The sequence below is a fragment of the Haemaphysalis longicornis genome, unplaced genomic scaffold, assembly GCF_048455015.1.
Source record: "Haemaphysalis longicornis isolate Haplotype H1 unplaced genomic scaffold, Haemaphysalis longicornis Haplotype H1 scaffold_6, whole genome shotgun sequence".
In the NCBI taxonomy this organism is placed as follows: Eukaryota; Metazoa; Arthropoda; class Arachnida; order Ixodida; family Ixodidae; genus Haemaphysalis; species Haemaphysalis longicornis.
Window position 1 is genome coordinate 192,087,962 of NW_027526407.1, and position 18,051 is coordinate 192,106,012.

The 18,051-nt window shown below is 48.3% G+C and overlaps 1 protein-coding gene and 1 pseudogene across 1 annotated transcript; one reads left to right on the plus strand and one right to left on the minus strand.

The window, feature by feature from the left end:
- Window positions 1–821: 821 nt before the first annotated feature.
- Window positions 822–16,293, minus strand: LOC144143416 (uncharacterized; annotated as a pseudogene).
- Window positions 16,294–16,539: 246 nt separating this feature from the next.
- On the plus strand, window positions 16,540–17,190 carry LOC144143418 (uncharacterized). The gene has a single exon (XM_077675175.1). It carries the CDS (start codon window positions 16,540–16,542, stop codon window positions 17,188–17,190), a length of 651 nt encoding a protein of 216 aa, XP_077531301.1.
- Window positions 17,191–18,051: the final 861 nt, after the last annotated feature.

Here is an 18,051-nt window from a genome sequence, read left to right on the forward strand (position 1 = left end):
CGCAAACGCGCACCGGGCGCTACATCCTGCAGCGTATCGGCCTCCAAAGACGAGAGGACTGGTGCGGCGAAGTCTCGCCGTCTCTGCCGCAGAGTATACTATGCAGCCTCCACGTGCCCCCGGTTTCTCGACACAGGCATCCGGACCACAACCAGGAGCGTCGACTCGCCAGGGCCAAGGCACTCACCGTCGCACACACCACGGACGCCGTCGCCTTCTATGTCGACGTCGCTCAGTACCCAAACCGACCGAACGCTTACGCTGCAGTAGTCATAGCAGCTGTCTCTGGCGATCTGTACACTGCGGGTAGTTTCACGGCTCGCGCCGCCCACCACGCCGAAGAGATGGCCATTGCCCTGGCACTCACGAACCCAAGATGTACCACCGCCCTCAGCGACTCGCGACAGGCGATCGTTAGCTACGCCAACAACAGAGTGTCCCCCAGTGCTGTGAGGGTGTGCGGTGCCCTACCTCCCCGAACGACACCGGTAACTCTACGCTGGTTCCCCGCGTACGCGCGCCCCCTGGGCCTCCGCGAGGGGCACGACAACAGGAACGAGGAGGCCGACCGGGCCGCGCACGCGCTCGCCTGCCGCGACGCGCCCGATGGTCTGGCCTCCCCTCCTGTGCCACCCGTAATCGCGGAGCCGGAACCCTTCACCACATACCCGGACGTCTTCTAGTGGTACCACCTCGGTCGTCGAACCTACCCACCGCCTCATCCGAGGCGGACAAGGAAAGAATCAGTGATATACAGACAGTTACAGACAAATTCGCTGCTAACCCAGTGTTTGCCAAGCATATGTTTTCTGAAGTGTACTTCAGTGATGTGTGCAGACTATGTGCGAAGGAGAGGGCCATGGCGGCTCACATCCTGAGGAACTGTCAACTCCACCCACGAAAAGCCAGCAAAGCCACGAGTAGATGAAGGCAGCAACCGTCTGTTTCAACATGCGACACCCCGCAAACGAACTTGGTCTTAACACATTCCGCATCTGTTCCCAAAGTCTCGTCTATACTAAAAAAGCACTACAACATTCTTACCCAAAGTGAGTGCCTAAAACATATTTTTCCCGAACCCGCACAGATTGTGTACAGGAGAAGCAAAAACATTAGGGACGTCCTGACCTCATCCAAAATAGGGACTCAAACAACCGGCGGATGCAGTCCTTGCGGGAAGCCCAGATGTCAAATATGCACGCACATGTCTACAACGGATACAGCGGTCAGTCCAGCCTCTGACTTTCGTCTAAAAATCAAAGAAAACCTGAACTGTGATAGTTCCAATGTGGTATATTTGCTCCAGTGTAGGGTGTGCCAATTACAATACATCGGGCAAACACAAAAGTCGTTCAGAACTAGGTTTAACAATCACAAGTCACATTTCAAAACTCTGCCGTCTCTCCCGTTGTCAAAACACGTTAACCTTCCTGGGCACTCTTTTGACCACCTCACAGCCACGATATTAAAATCTGGGTTTCGCTCTCACCATGATCGACTAATCCGCGAATGGTGTCTCATTTACAACTTCAAATCCGCATCCTCAGGCATTAATGAGAGTTTGGGGAAATTATCGTCTTTGGTGGGTGCCTAAGCCATTTTCACCGTTTTCCTTTTTTTTTCTTGATTCGCCCTACCGAACACTGTCAGCCACCCCACGTTCCCCCCCCCTCTCCACCCTTCTCTGTCTCCCTTTTTTTTTCGTGGAATAGTAGCTGCATTCCCAGTACGCCTCCGCTCCCGCGGTTGGCAGCCCCCTTTGGGGGTTAAATTTGTTATCGCGAACGCGCGGTCCGTGCGGTCACTCACCATTTTCTTCGATGTTACGCGGTTCCCGCACCCCTCCGCTTCTTGGACTGTGAATCATTAGTCTCTTCTTTGCATGCCTCCATCATGCTGTGACATGCTTTTATTGTATACACAGAAACTTGTTGACCCTTACTGGAGACCGATTCATTAGTTGCTTCCACGCAAGACACACCTAGTTACTTCCTACCTGACTAAATAATTGGTTGCGTTGCTGGCACGTGCGCTCTTCTGTGACTTCTGTGAACTTGTAAAGTGTCCTGACATTTCCCACTCCGCTGGTAATTGGTGGTTTCAGGAATGGATGTGTCACCGCCGGCTTCCGTTCTGTATTTTTTGTTGTTCGTGTACTTTGCATTTAGTGTGTCGAGACATTCCCTGCACCATTCATTTATTTGTGTAATTCGTATGAAAAGTGTTTTTGAACAGGTCCCTACCCTGTCTTCTTTTTTTTATGGATGAAGCTGAATATTGCTGGGCTTTTTAAAAAAGAGTTCGTCCCCATGTATAGTGCCACATGTATAATGCCCTCCCTTCACTGTTCTCTCACCCCAACCCGCCAATGTTGTTAAAAAAAGTGTACACTGCAGCACACCCTGTTCACCTATATAAACGTGCGTGCTCTAACGTTGTATGTTACTCAAGATGAAGACTGGTCCTCCCTCCAGTATAAACGTCAGTAAACCACTGTTTTTGTTTTTAGTCGTGCGTCTACCATTTGCTCAAGTATATATATATTTATATATATATTGTCGCGAAGACAAGAACGATGCAGTTGTCTTGAATGAGAAACACGTTTATTGGAGCGAACTTGTGCTCCTCTAACAACTCAAAAGAATACAGAGGCGGCGAAGCAGCGGTCAACAAAGTGACTTGCACAGGCGAGTGTCGCCGAATCGAATGCCCCGGCGTCCGCACTGCAGGCTTTTTATCTTTCGGCGCGCGGGGTTCTCGAAACGTCGATTCGCATCGAGAACATAGTAGATCCAAGAAGATTATTCTGGGCTGTTGACGTTAGATCGGAATGCCCTCCCTATCACAACAGATAACACATGCGGCACAGAAAGAATGGAACACGCGCTTCCCTTGGCGCAGAGATAACACACACCGGCGCAGCCGGGCGGTAAAAGCAAAACACAAATAAACAAACCCAATGTATAGTTCGCGGCATTACCCCCCTCTAAGAGTGCATCGACCCGATGCTAACATAAGCGACAGTCCGAACAAATGAAAATAAAAGTTCGTCATCGTCCGTAGAAAGGTTTTAAGCGAACCACGTGGACGACTTCAGGCCACGTGCGTTGTCGTGATGTGCCGGAGTCACCATCGGGGATCACTTCGTAGGTAAGTTGGCCAACACGTCGTAAAATCTGGTAGAGTCCGAAATACCGTCGCAGGAGCTTCTCACTGAGTCCGCGTCGTCGGATGGGAGTCCAAACCCACACACGATCCCCTGGTTGGTACTCGGCGTCTCGGCGTCGGAGGTTGTAGCGGCCCGCATCCACCAGCTTCTGGTCCGTTATACGAACTCGAGCGAGCTGGCGGGCCTCCTCCGCACGTTGAAGATATCCGTGGACGTCGGCGTTGAGGTTGTCGTCTTCTACGTGCGGAAGCATTGCGTCGAGCATCGTAGTCGGCCTTCTACCGTAGACAAGCTCGAACGGCGTCAGCTGCGTCGTCTCCTGGATAGCCGTGTTGTACGCGAACGTAACGTACGGGAGTACTTCGTGCCAAGTCTTATGTTCAACGTCAACCTACATTGACAGCATATCTGCGATTGTCTTATTCAGACGTTCTGTTAGTCCGTTCGTTTGGGGGTGGTACGCCGTCGTTCTTCGGTGATCCGTGTTCCTGTAGCGTAATACTCCTTGCATCAGCTCCGCAGTGAATGCCGTTCCGCGGTCTGTGATTAGGACTTCCGGGGCTCCATGTCGCAGCACAACTTGGCTTATAAAGAACTTCGCCACTTCTTGTGCAGTCCCCCTCGGAAGAGCGGCGGTCTCTGCGTATCGCGTCATGTAGTCTGTCGCTACGACAATCCACTTGTTCTGTGATCGTGACGTAGGGAACGGGACTAAAAGGTCCATTCCAATCTGTTGAAATGGTCTCGATGGGACGGCGATCGATTGCAGAAGCCCGGCGGGTCTTGTCGGCGGCGTTTTTCGTCGCTGGCAGTCACGGCAGCTCCGGACGTAGTGGGTGACGTCAGATGTAAGGCCGGGCCAGTAGTACCTCGCCTTGATTTTTCCAATAGTGCGGGCTGTGCCCAGATGTCCGGAAGACGGGTCGTCGTGGAACGCTTCCAAAATTTTGTCACGAAGGTCCGCGGGGATGACGAGAAGGTAATTCGCTCTAGTTCCGGGGCTGAAATTCTTCTTCACGAGGACGGAGTTTCTCAGGCTGAATGCTGGTAAGCTGCGTTTGAAGGTCCTAGGAACGGCAACGTTGCATCCCCCGAGGTACTCGATTATGACGCGTAAGTCGGGGTCGGCACCTGCTGGGCGGCTAGGTCGCTCTCCGTCACGATCCTGAAGAACGCGCTGTCTTCGTCAGCGTCTTGTGGTGGTGGGTCAACGGGGGGGCGGGACAGGCAGTCGGCGTCGGAGTGTTTCCTGCTGAATTAATAAACGACTGTAACGTCGAACTCCTGCAGGCGCAAGCTCCACCGCGCAAGACGGCCAGAGGGGCCTTCAAATTGGCGAGCCAACGCAGCGCATGATGGTCTGTTACAACCTTGAATGGCCTTCCATACACGTATGGGCGAAATTTTGAAATCGCCCATATAATAGCCAGGCACTCTTTCTCAGAGGCAGAATAGTTTTTCTCCTCCTTCGACAGACCACGGCTGGCATAGGCGATTACCCTTTCGCAGCCGCTTTGCTTTTGGACAAGGACGGCACCCAAGCCTATATCACTGGCGTCCGTGTGCATTTCCGTTTCGGCAGTTTCGTCGAAATGAGCGAGCACGGGCGGTCTTTGCAGGCATTTTTGCAGCTCGCAGAATGATTTTTCTTGGTCGTTTTCCCAGCTGAAAGGGGTGCTATCTTTCGTCAAGCGCGTGAGTGGCTCTGCAATGCGTGCGAAGTTTGCGACGAAGCGCCGGTAGTATGCGCACAGCCCGAGAAATCTTCGTACACCCTTCTTGTCTTTCGGCCTTGGGAAGTTCGCAATGGCTGAAGTTTTTGCCGGGTCAGGTAGGACTCCCGCGGCGTTGACGACGTGGCCCAAGAACTTGAGTTCCCCGTATGCGAAACGGCACTTTTCAGGCTTCAGCGTCAACCCCAACGTACGAATGGCCTCGAGTACAGACTCCAACCTTGCAAGGTGTTCGTCGAAAGTCCGGGCGAATACCACTACGTCGTCGAGGTATACGAGGCAGGTGTGCCACTTAAGGCCTGCTAGCACAGTGTCCACGACTCTTTGAAACGTCGCTGGTGCTGTGCACAGCCCAAACGGCATCACCTTGAACTCGTATAGGCCGTCTGGGGTTATAAATGCAGTCTTCTCTCGGTCTCTCTCGTCCACTTCAATTTGCCAGTAGCCGGTCTTCAGGTCCATTGATGAGAAGTACTTCGCGTGGCAGAGGTGGTCGAGGGCGTCCTCGATTCGGGGGAGGGGGTACACGTCCTTTTTCGTGATTTTGTTCAGTCGCCGGTAGTCAACGCAAAACCTTAATGTGCCGTCTTTTTTCTTTACGAGTACGACGGGCGCAGCCTAGGGGCTTTTCGAGGGCGGTATAATGTCGTCGCTGAGCATGTCGTCGACTTGAGTCCGGATGGCTTCCCGTTCGTGTGAAGAGACGTGGTACGGTGACTGTCGGGTGGGTCGGGCTCCATCTTCGGTTATTATTCGGTGCTTCGCTAGAGGGGTTTGACGTAGTTTTGCGCTCGACGAAAAATATTCGCTATAGCGACGCAGCAAAGCCAATAACTTGTTTCGTTGTTCTTGCGGTAGCGCCGGATTCACGTCGAAAGGCTGCGGGAGCTTGAAGGTTTCTACGGGTGTGCGTTCAAAGTCGGCGACCGCGATCACGTCACATGCTCCTTGCGTTTCTTCGAGGAATGCAATTGCCGCGCCCTTGTTTAAATGCTGGTACTCCTCGGTGAAATTCGTAACCAATATGTGGGATTGGTGTTCCTTGAAGCGCGCAATGCCTCTTGCTACCGACACACCACGGTTGAGAAGCACCCTTTGATCGGTGTCTACGATAGCGTCGACGTCAGGAGCAGCATCTTCACAGTAGACTGCGACCATCAAGCTTGCGCGGGGTGGCAGGGTGACATGATCATCGGCAATCCTTACAGCAGCACGTCGTTCGGGGTTCGGTTCCGGCGTCATGGAGTGATTGGGGGAAAAAGTTATGGACTTTGTCTGCAGATCGATTATTGCACCGTTGTCCATCAAAAAGTCCATTCCAAGAATTACGTCGCGGGAGCAGTTAGGCAGAATGACGAACGCCGCAGGGTACGTTGTGCCGTCTATGGTGACACGCGATGTGCACGTTCCACTTGGCGTCACGAGGTGGCCTCCTGCTGTGCGTATGTGCGGACCGTCCCATCTGGTCATAACTTTCTTCAGTTTAGACGCAAATGGTCCGCTCATTACCGAATAGTCAGCTCCCGTGTCTACGAGGGCGACTACGTCAAAGCCGTCGATAGACACCTTGACGTCAGATGTAGTCTTCCTCGAGTTCCGGGTTTGTCGGGGCGTCGTATCTCTGCTTGTACGTGTTGACGGTCGGGCACTGTGCATCGTCGTTGTCGTCGTCTTCTCAACGGACGTCTCGGTCAGGTCGGGTACGCGTCGCGCCGTGTAGCTGTCGTCGTGTTCAGGAGTCTCGTTAGGGCTAGGTCGGATCGTCGGGTTGAGGGCATGTCGTGAATGATGGTCTTCAGCGAGTCGCTCCGTCGTTGGAGGGTTTTCATTTTTCCGCCGTTGTGGAACTTTACCTCCCGAAGTTGCTGCTTTTAGTTTCCCCCGCGTGGGCTGGGGGACCTTCCACGTGAGAAGTCAGCAGAGCTGCGGCGGTTCGGTGACTGATACGGGTAGGGCGACGGTGAACGGTTGAAGGGGGCTGGTCCTCGGTTGGTGTTGGAGAGGTATTTTTTGATCTCAGCAGGGCGCTGGCCGTATCGGGGGCGTGGGGCGTTGACGGAGAACCCTCGCAACCCGAGCCTCTTGTAGGAACAGCGACGGTAGATGTGGTCGGCCTCTCCGCAGTGGTAGCACAGCGGGCGATTATCGGGCGTTCGCCACACGTCGGTCTTCTTTGGCGTCTGGTATTGGTCTACAAGGCGTCGGGCGGGCGGCATTGGACGGCGGTATGGCTCGGCCTCTTGACGACGGGTTGGAGCAGGGCGGGGTTGACGAACAGCCGAGGAGTAGGTCATGGCTTGTGGTTCGCGGGGTGCTTCCGATGGCTTAGAAGTTCCCAGTGCGTTTTGGACTTCTTCTCTGATTACGTCGGTCAGGGAAGCCACTTGAGGTTGCGGCGTCGTTGGAAAAAGCTTCCGAAGCTCCTCCCTGACCACTGCTAGGATGGTCTCTCGCAATGTATCGGAGCTTCCATTTGCGGCACCGATGGTCTCCGAGAACAGTGCGTTGACAGGGCGGTCGTACTGCCTCGTTCGAATTTCTAGCGTCTTCTCCATCGCGGCCGCCTCAGACGCGAATTCCGCCACTGTCTTCGGAGGGTTACGGACTAGACAAGCAAAAAGCTCTTGCTTCACTCCTCGCAGTAGAAACCTGAGCTTCTTTTCCTCGGTCATTTCAGGGTCCGCACGACGAAAAAGTCGCTTCATGTCCTCAACAAAAATCACGACTCCTTCGTTGGGGTGCTGCGTTCAAGTTTCAAGCAAAAGCGCAGCTCGCTCTTTTCTTACCACGGTAGTGAAAGTCTTAAGGAACTCCCTTTTGAATTGTGTCCAGTCGGTCAAAGAGCTCTCATGGTTCTCGAACCAAGTTCGAGCAGCATCTTCTAAGTAAAAGAAGACATGCCGGAAAGTTTCTTCGTCGTCCCACCTGTTGAAGATGCGGACGCGCTCCAGCTTCTCCAACCATTCTTCGGGGTCTTCAGCGGGGGCTCCCCGGAACGATGGCGGTTCTCGGGGCTGCTGCAGGATGATTGGCGACGTTGTTTCTTGTACCATGGTGTTGGTTGCAGCGTTCCTTCTCTTGGGCCCTTCTGGCAGTAGACCGAACTCGGGTAGCAATCCTTGCAGTCGGGGGCTTTCTCTGGTTGGACTGGCTTGGCGGCTTCGAGATGTCGTAGAGGGCATAAAGACTTAGTACCCAGCACCTCCACCAGATATCGCGAAGACAAGAACGATGCAGTTGTCTTGAATGAGAAACACGTTTATTGGAGCGAACTTGTGCTCCCCTAACAACTCAAAAGAATACAGAGGCGGCGAAGCAGCGGTCAACAAAGTGACTTCCACAGGCGAGTGTCGTCGAATCGAATGCCCCGGCGTCCGCACTGCAGGCTTTTTATCTTTCGGCGCGCGTGGTTCTCGAAACGTCGATTCGCATCGAGAACATTGTGGATCCAAGAAGATTATTCTGGGCTGTTCACGTTAGATCGGAATGCTCTCCCCATGACAACAAATAACACATGCGGCACAGAAAGAATGGAACACGCGCTTCCCTTGGCGCAGAGATAACACACACCGGCACAGCCGGGCGGTAAAAGCAAAACACAGATAAACAAACCCAATGTATGGTTCGCGGTAAGATATATATATATATATATATAAATATATATATATAATATATATTATTATATACGTATATAAATATATCTATAAATATATAAAAATATAGATGTTACTCCCCATAACGAGCCGAGTCCGCGACGATGAAGTTTATCCCTAAAGAATAATTTATTTGGTATGTACAGGGGCCAGATTGGCCCGACTAGGAAATTACAATTCAGTCCATGAGTCCTCTCATGCGACCAACACAACAATAAACGCTCACACTCCTCCGCCTCTCTAAGAAGCAGCTCTGTGAAACCTTGTAGCTCAGGCGCACTCTGCGTGAAAGGCCTCATGAGAGAAACGTGGACTACTCCGGTTTTACGCCTGCGACAGTCGTTGAATAAAGGTGCAGGAGACACTTATAATTTACGGACAAATCTTGCTCAATGAGGATGTATGGCTCAACCTAGCAGTTCAGAAGCTTCTCTCATAGGCCGGTGATTGTGTCGGCATCCACAAGAGCACTTCTTCTATGGGATGAAAATGAATGTTGCGTTTCGCAGCATCTTAAACGGCTTTGCCTTCTTGCTGCCTTGCTTCCGAGTGGATGCGGGCTATGTGTCGACAGTGCTTTATTTATTTATTTATTTATTTACAAGATACCTACATCGCCACGAGGGCATTTTTGTAGGGGGGACGTGCAACATGTACAGAACAGAGTATACAAATACATTTATACATCCATACACTTTTTCAAAAGCACTTATTCGTAGTGATTAAAAAAAACCAACACCAAACTGATCATAAGCGGGAGAAAAAAAGATCGTTATTTTGAAGGCTAACCAATTCCTCTGACAACATATTCCAGTCACTTATTGTTCTAGGGAAAAAAGATTTTGCAAGAATATTTGTACTGTGGGAATACTCTCGCACTTTTTTTGGATTATCATGACGAAGTGATATGTAGTTTGGCTCGAGGAGATACCGTTTTTTGTCGATACCTGTACGATTGTAGTAAATGCAGTGGAAAAATTTAAACCTTAACTTTTTACGTCTGAACAGCAGTGGTTCCCAGTTCAGGGTAGCTTTAATCGCCGATATGCTAGCAAAAGGGTCGTACTTGTTGGTAACAAAACGCGCTGCCTGGTTTTGCAGCTTTTCTAATCTTTCTATAAGGTACTCTTGGTGTGGGTCCCACACTACACACGCATAATCAAGTATAGATCGAACATGCATAAAATACAGTGTTTCTTTCACTTCTGTGGATGCATCCTTAAAGTTTCTACCGATAAAATATAACATTCTACTGGCCTTTGTAATTATGTACTCTACATGTTTAATCCACTTGAGTGACTGAGTTAAGTATACACCTAAGTATTTATACTCTGTAACGCTAGTGATTATTGTATCTTTTATTTTATAACTTTCTTGGGTTATAGCTGATTTTCGTGTAAACCGGAGGTGATTACATTTCTCGATATTTAGGTTCATGTCCCATCCGTCACACCACCGAGCTACTGTTTCTAGGTCTTTTTGTAGCGCATATGTGTCGCTTAGTGAATTTATCTGCCTATAAATAACACAGTCGTCAGCAAATAATTTAATTTCGGACTTATTGTTTTCTGTTATATCATTTATATAAATTAAGAACAATAATGGTCCTAGTACGCTACCTTGTGGTACGCCAGAACTCACCGCAATAGAGCTAGATTTGTGACTATTTAAAACCACGCATTGCTCGCGGCCGTGCAGGTAGTTACGTATCCAAGAATGAATTTTATAGTTAATATTCAGGGATGCAAGTTTATTGTCCAGAAGGTTATGAGGAACGGTATCAAAAGCCTTCCTGAAATCTAGAAAGATTGCATCTACTGGCGTATTATTATCGAGGGCCTGTGATATGTAATGCTGAAATTCTACTAGTTGAGTATTGCAGGAAAATCCACTGCGAAAGCCATGCTGAGAAGCTGTAAGGTAGTTGATGGAGTTGAGATACTGAAATATTGCACTATATATAATATGTTCTAAAATTTTACAGCAAATTGAAGTCAAAGAAATCGGTCTATAATTTTTCACATTTTTTCTATCCCCGGACTTAAAAAAAGGCGTTACATTTGCAAATTTTCAGTCTTTGGGAACAACGCCTGACTCCAGTGACACTTTGTAAATAATAGCTAAGTACCTTGCAATAACGTCATGGCACTCCTTCAGTACAAATGGCGATAGCCCATCTGGACCACATGCCTTAGAAGTGTCCAGTTCGCGTAAGAGGCGATCTATACCATAAACATCTATAATGATATCATCCATAGAGTGGGTTACATCACTAACGCGTGACGGTAAAGGAGCAGTTGACGTTTTCTTTGAAAAAACAGACTGGAAAAATGCATTGAATGCTTCCGCCATTTCAGCATTACCTTGCACAGTGATTCCATCCACTGATAATGACTGTATAGAAATGTCATCTTTCCTGGTTTTCTTTACGAATTTCCAAAACTGTTTCGGGTTTTGCTTAAGGTCAATGTTCAACCGGCCAAAAAATTGCCTTTTCGCATTTTTTATTGCAATCTTAACCTTATTATTAGAGTCTTTCAAAGCCTGTTCATTAAATTCGCTACTATTTCTGCAGAAACGCCTATAGGCTCGCCGGGCTTTCCTTATTAACTTGCGAATTTTGGCGCTGAACCAAGGTTTTTGTTGTTTTTTTGCCGTAAGGTACTTCGATGGTATAAACGTTTCTGTTAAATGTTTTACTTTATCGCGAAAGATGCACCAAAGTTCTTCCAACCCTAGGGATTCAGACAGCCGAATAAAAATTTCGAGGTATGATTCTAATTCTGCAGAGATAGCTTCATAGTTTCCTTTATGAAACATGAAAACTTGGCGAGGATGTTGCATTTGATTCGAAGCACTAAGTAAGGACAATTCTGCTACAACTGCTTTGTGGTCGCTTATGCCAGGAATAACAGATACTTTAGATATAATATTCGTGTCGTTACATAACACCAAATCCAAGATTGCGTTCTGCCTGGTAGGTTCTAAAACGTACTGGTTGAAGCCAAACGTAGACACCAATTCTTTAAACTGACGATAAAGCTGAGAAGTATTATTTGTCGAGTTTCCTGCAATCCAATCAAAGTCGGGCAGATTGAAATCGCCCCCTAAAATTGACCCGTCAGGTATCACTGATAGCGCGTCAGTAAGTTTGCCAATTGGTTCTTCACTACTATTTGGTGGGCGGTAAAATATACCAATTACTAAAGTTTTTCCTTTAGGAAAAAAAACTCGACACCATACGGATTCCGTATCGTCGTCAAAAAAAAGTGGCTGACTGTTTAGTCTACTTGATATTAAAAGAAACACTCCCCCGCCATGTCGATGCCTGTCTTTACGATAGACAGTATATCCGGAAGGAAAAATTTCTGCACTTCGCACGCTTTCGTCCAACCACGACTCCGTGCCCATAATAATTTGCGGTTCAACAGTAGCAACCAAAGACGCGAATTCGTCTACTTTATTTTTAATACTACGGCAGTTTACGAGAAGAATAGATAGAACACCCGGCAAAACGCAAGTCTTACCGCTCCGCGTCTTATCTTTTGGGCACACAGCCCGTCATTCGCTTCCTGTTGATAGCGTGGCCGACTTAGGTTTTCGGACAGGCACGGGTTCATTTTTTTCACTGTCCCAGATAAAACTTTTGCCGTCAATGACCAGCTTGTCGTAGTTGAGGTAGACGCGGCTATCTTTATTCTGCTTCATTTCCTTCGCGTAGTTCAAGAGCTTCCGACGTTTTTCTTGTACTGCTTGGCTAAAGTCCTCGGAAACACTGTAATCGGTGCCTTTAAACTTGGTGGCATTGTGCATCACGCTTTCTCGCATTTTCCAGCTAAAAAAGCTTGCCACAATAGGCCTAGTCTTTCCATTTTTATACGTCCCTATGCGGTGCGCCCGCTCTATGGAAATATCTTTCAGACCGAGTACATCTCTACAAACATTGCTAACCAATTTTTCGGACGTTTCCCATGTTTCCTTTACAGTTACATCCGGCACTCCAAAAAACACCAAGTTTGACCGGCGACCTCGGTTTTCAAGGTCGTCTAACTTGGCCATCATCGCCTTTTCTCTTTGTTCAGTGCGTGTAATTCGATCTTCAGTGACCTCAACCCTCGAATTAATGCCATGAAGTTGATTTTCTAGTTCTTTTTGTTTCAATTCTATACTCTCCAGCTTAGCCAGTATTTGTGCCTGTCCAGCATGTACATCTTGAAGCATCTTTTCTATTCTTGATATCTGTTCTTGTTCAGCCTTATTCATAGGACCTGGGTTTAACTCAACATCTCCTGACAAGAGTAGCAAACATTCCATGACAAGCGGAGAGAAGTAATTGCAAAATGGCAGACCTCCTACTAACATTTGTACAACAAAACGCATGAAACAAGCACGAACCTCGCGTCTGTCGATGGGGCACGACACTTGGACAAGCATCACATTGTTAGAACGATAGCATTTTACGTGAGTTAAATAACTCACCTGGTACATGATATAGCGTGAGTGCGGGCCGAAAAAAGTGTCGTGCCCCAGTCGACGTTCGCTAGGCAGCTCCTTTTTGTGGTCTTGAACCGGATCCGGAAGTGTTCCACGATGGTTGGCCATCTGTCGGTCTCAAAGGTGAAGCAGGGATGCTTGCGGGAAGTCCGGTGGCTTATGAAGATGACCGCTTATGAAGATGACCTGAAAATTAGCTGGTCGGAAAACGGGGTAACGAGAGAGGTCGCTGCAGAGGTCGCTGCAGTTGTCAATAAAGACGGAAGAGGAGCGGGCAAAAACCAGAAAAATGTTGAGTTGAGGTGGTTGAGGTGGTGCGCTAAATTGCTATATTGTAATGAAAGTTTACAAACGAAACAATTTGTTCCCAGTTGGTGCGGTCCTGTTTCATATACATAGAAAACGCATCAAAGAGCGTCCGTGAAAGCGTTAAGACAGGCTGTTCATCAGAGGGTTATAGCTGCTTTTTGTTTTATGAATTGTTTTTGCCGCTTGAAGAATTTCTACAAAAATTTCTGACTAGCAGGTATTGCCACAGTCGCCTAAGAGGACGCGGAGTGCATCATGGCGCAAGAATGTCTAGATGCTGCCTCAGCAAGTGTCTGGTAAGATTGCTGACCGAAGTCACTATCTAGCGGTACCTGTTTGGTATGTTTGGAAGCAGCTTGTACAGCGCAATGCCCACCGTTCCGAAGGTCGCCAACGGAAAAGGTGCCGGTTGTAGCCGGCCGGATGGAGGAGTCGTAGCGCGTTTTCGGTGCTCGCGTTTGGCGCAGAAGACATGTACTTTGCCATGATTATTGAAATCCCAGGCCAAAAGAAGCAACAATGAATGCGGTCGTAGCTTTTGTCAAAATCCACAATTCCTGCTGTCGGATCATCGTAAAATGCCTCTAAAAGAGCTGCCTCTAGCCTCGAGCCTATAGGATGGTGGCTGTAACGGTACAGAACACCGTTATCAAGCCGTAAGTTTTGTAGTTGCTGACGTAGTCAATGGATGAGAGGTCGCGTGGAGCCCTCTATCCGTTCGAGTATTGTTCGGCAAAAAGTATTGTCGTGCTGAAAAGCTGGAATACAGATGTCATCAATCGCGGTTTAAGCAATGGGCGCAATAGGACAAGCCGGCCTGCTTGCCGACGAGACACAGATGGCCGATTGAGATAAAAGACAGCGTGAGAGGGCATGCACCTCAAAATGCGTTTTGCGGACTTGCACGTGATGATAGAACATTGCTGCTGTAGACGAAGAAGGCAACGGCCAAGGTGTCCAGCTGGGTTCTTCAACGTCGACAACCAGCAAAATGCGTGATTGCCAGTGGCGACATTGAAATGTCGATCATACAACTAAGGGCGGAACTTTTGGATTGCTCACACAAGAGCCAGGTATTCCTGTTCTGTAATTGTGTAGTTTTGTTTTGCCGACGTCAATGCCCGCCGGGTGGGAACCGAACCCACGACCTCCAGAATACCGGTCTGGTGCTATAACCACTACGCTACCAGCGGGGCGATTTTCCCCTCCACTTTTTGGGGTATTTATGTTAGGTATTTTTGTTTCCTGTGCTTGGAGGTGGTAGCCAGCGCCACTCGGACTACTCGGCGTGAAGAGGACCTTCTTATTAACCCCGGGGCCGTGACTCGAGTGTCTACGACATGTCGAGAGTGGTCGACCAGCGTTGAACCATCTTAATCTACCTATGGCACCAAGACTACCAGAACCGAGGCCATCGCTATGCATGTAGATACTCATAATACGAAATAATTGGCTGGTTCAAACTAACACAGAAATAAGAGTTGGCAGTCAAAAAAAAACCTCGGAAAGCAAAGTGGAAGATTTGGTAGGTCATTGAAAAGAAAGAAAATGGAGAAAAAAATGCCCGCGAGGTGGGATCTCTTTCAATGACCTACCACAAACCACCCCATTGCTTTCCGAGGTTTTCTTGACTGCCAACTGTTATTTCTTTGTTTTATTTATATATATATATATAAGTGTCCAAATCTGCATATATAAGGTTAGTAGCGACGGAGACACACGAGAAAGACGTTGAAAATAGAAATAAGTTTACTGAAGTTGCAGGAAGAGGACTTCTATTTTCTACATCTTTATCGTGTGTCTCTGTCACTACTAACCTTATTTTTTCGTGCTCTGTGTCAGTTTTTATCTATCCAGACTATATATATATATATATATATATATATATATATATATATATATATATAGATATATATAAATATATATATATATATATATATATATATATATATATATATATATATATATATATATATATATATATATATATATATATATTGTGAGACTGTTCTGAGCATCGCGTCCTATTTACAGTGACCGGGTCGTACATTGTGGGCAACCTCCTGTGCTTCATCTTCTTCCCCTCATAATCATTCTCATCACCATTCGACCAATTCCCCTCTTGGGAAGATCATCGTCATCGGAGGCTGGCTCTGGGTCCGCGACAGTTGTAACGCTTCCTAATAAACGTCCTCCAGTCGGATGGCCAGTCGTTCCCTAAGTACATCTGAAAAAAATTACACCATCACTGAGCAGGAGTGTCTCGCTGTGGTTTGGGCCGTTCAGAAATTTCGACCATACCTTTACGGACGCCACTTCACAGTAGTGACTGACCACCATGCGTTATGCTGGTTGCAGACACTGAAAAATTTATCTGGGCGCCTCGGACGCTGGGTTCTTCGACTTCAGGAGTATGATTTTACCGTCACTTACAAGTCCGGGAAAAAGCACCTCGCCGCGGACGCACTTTCGCGGTGCCCTCTTGAGTCGTCTACGACTTCCGCGTCATAGTCACTTACTACCACCCTCCCTATCGCACCCGTCAACCACACAACATTTATTGACGGCCTGTCTCATTTGCCTGCTCTTCAGTGAGCAGACACATACTGCCGCACGATAGTCGACCGGCTTACCGGCGCAATACAACCACCGAACAGTCGGGCGCATCGGCAGCTTCAACACTTTCGGTTTTTGCATGGTATTTTGTATTATTCAAACCACCACTCGTCGGGCAACAGATGGGTCCCTGTTGTACCGCGCGCTAATCGGCAGCAGATATTAGAAGCCTTTCATGACGATGCTTCAGCGGGTCACCTCGGCTTCCACAAAACTTACGACCGCGTCCGCTCTCGTTTCTTCTGGCCTGGCCTCTCCACCTACGTTGCCCGCTACATCGCTTCATGCCCATCTTGCCAGCAGCGGCAAAAGCCCACATCTGCGCCGCCCGGACTTCTACAACCGCTCCCTTGCCCTTCGCAGCCCTTCCACACTCTTGGCATTGATCTCTACGGACCTTTGCCTTGCACGGCTGCCGGCTTTCAGTGGATTGTAACAGCCGTAGACAATTTAACTCGTTACGCCGAAACAGCGCCCATTCGCTTTGGCTGTGCAGCCGAGGTAGCAGACTTCTTCTTGCGTGCCATTGTGTTGCGCCATGGCGCGCCCCGTGTTCTTTTGAGCGATGGCGGCAAGACATTTATCTCCAGCACTGTTGAAGAAGTTCTCCGTGCTGCAAACACAGTTCATAAGACCACTTCCGCTTACCATCCGCCGAAAAACGGTCTCACTGAACGTTTCCACCGAACTCTTTCAGATTCGGTACATTCGGCCTGATCACACCAACTGGGATGCCATTCTACCATTCGTTACTTTTGCATACAACACTGCAGTACAAAAGACTACCGGTTACTCTCTCTTCTTGCTCGTCTACGGCCGCGATCCCTCATTCATGCTGGACGCCAGTGTCTTAAGTGCTTCTGTGTATAGCTCCAGCCCGTTACACGAGTTCATCTCCCGCCTCAACTACTGCCGTCGGCTTGCTAGTCTCAACACGGCAGCCAGCCAACGCGATCGCAAGGACCGCTACGACGCCAGTCACCGCACCGTCCTCTTCCGTCCTGGTGACGAGGTGCTACTGTGGACGCCCACACGGAAACCTGGGCTCTGCGAAAAATTTCTTCACCCCTTCACAGGCCCGTACACCATCTTAGAAGAAACTTCGCCCGTGAACTACCACGTCACTCCGTGCAGTGCTCCTCGGGATCGTCGCTACCATGGCACAGAAATAGTGCACGTCTCACGACTGAAGCCTTTCATGCGTCGCTCCTCTTGATGTACCGCGGCCAGGAGGCCGCCTTCACACGGAGGGGGAATTTGTGAGACTGTTATGAGCATCGCGTCCTACTTACAGTGACCGGGTCGTGCATTGTGGGTAACCTCCTGTGCTTCATCTTCTTCCCCTCATAATCATTCTCATCACCGTTCGACCAATTCCCCTCTTGGGTAGATCATCGTCATCGGAGGCTGGTGCTGGGTCCACGACAGTTGCAACGCTTCCTAATAAACGGCCTCCTGCACATGTACCTCAAGGTACTCTCAATATATATATAAATATATATATATATTTATATATATATATATATATATATATATATATATATATATATATATATATATTTATACATGCATATATATATATAGTGGAAGCGGGTCGATTTGAAGGAAAGCAGATAACCCTAACCCTGCCCTATCATGATTTCTCTTCCTTGTTTCAGTTTTTCTCTAGGCGGTGAAGGTTATTCCTGTGCGAAGACAGCCTAGATCCCCAGCATAGCGTCCTTGCATCAATGTACAGTTAGAGTGCGCTGCAATGTCACGTTCTCATGTTGGAGTCGGTCGTGGGCACTGGCCTCGCCACCGAATATTTTCGTTGTTTTATGGCTTCATTGTAAATCCCCCCACCAAAAGCATCTATCACCCATGAAAAAGGACCCTTACAGCATTACTGAAACCCCATGCACCGAGCACCGTCTTTGCAATAATTGTATTTTCTTTTATTCATTTCTCTCTTGTTTTCTACACTGTAAAAACCTGTCTTTGACTCTGTTACAGTTTTTATAATATATGATAGCATGTGCAGTTTGTATAATGCCGAAGTACCTGTAGCACCGATTTAGGTTTCTGCATACACACT

What these genes read in the sequence shown, in the direction of transcription:
- LOC144143418 (XM_077675175.1), top strand. Translation starts at nt 16,540, where the DNA reads ATGGCGGCAAGACATTTATCTCCAGCACTGTTGAAGAAGTTCTCCGTG.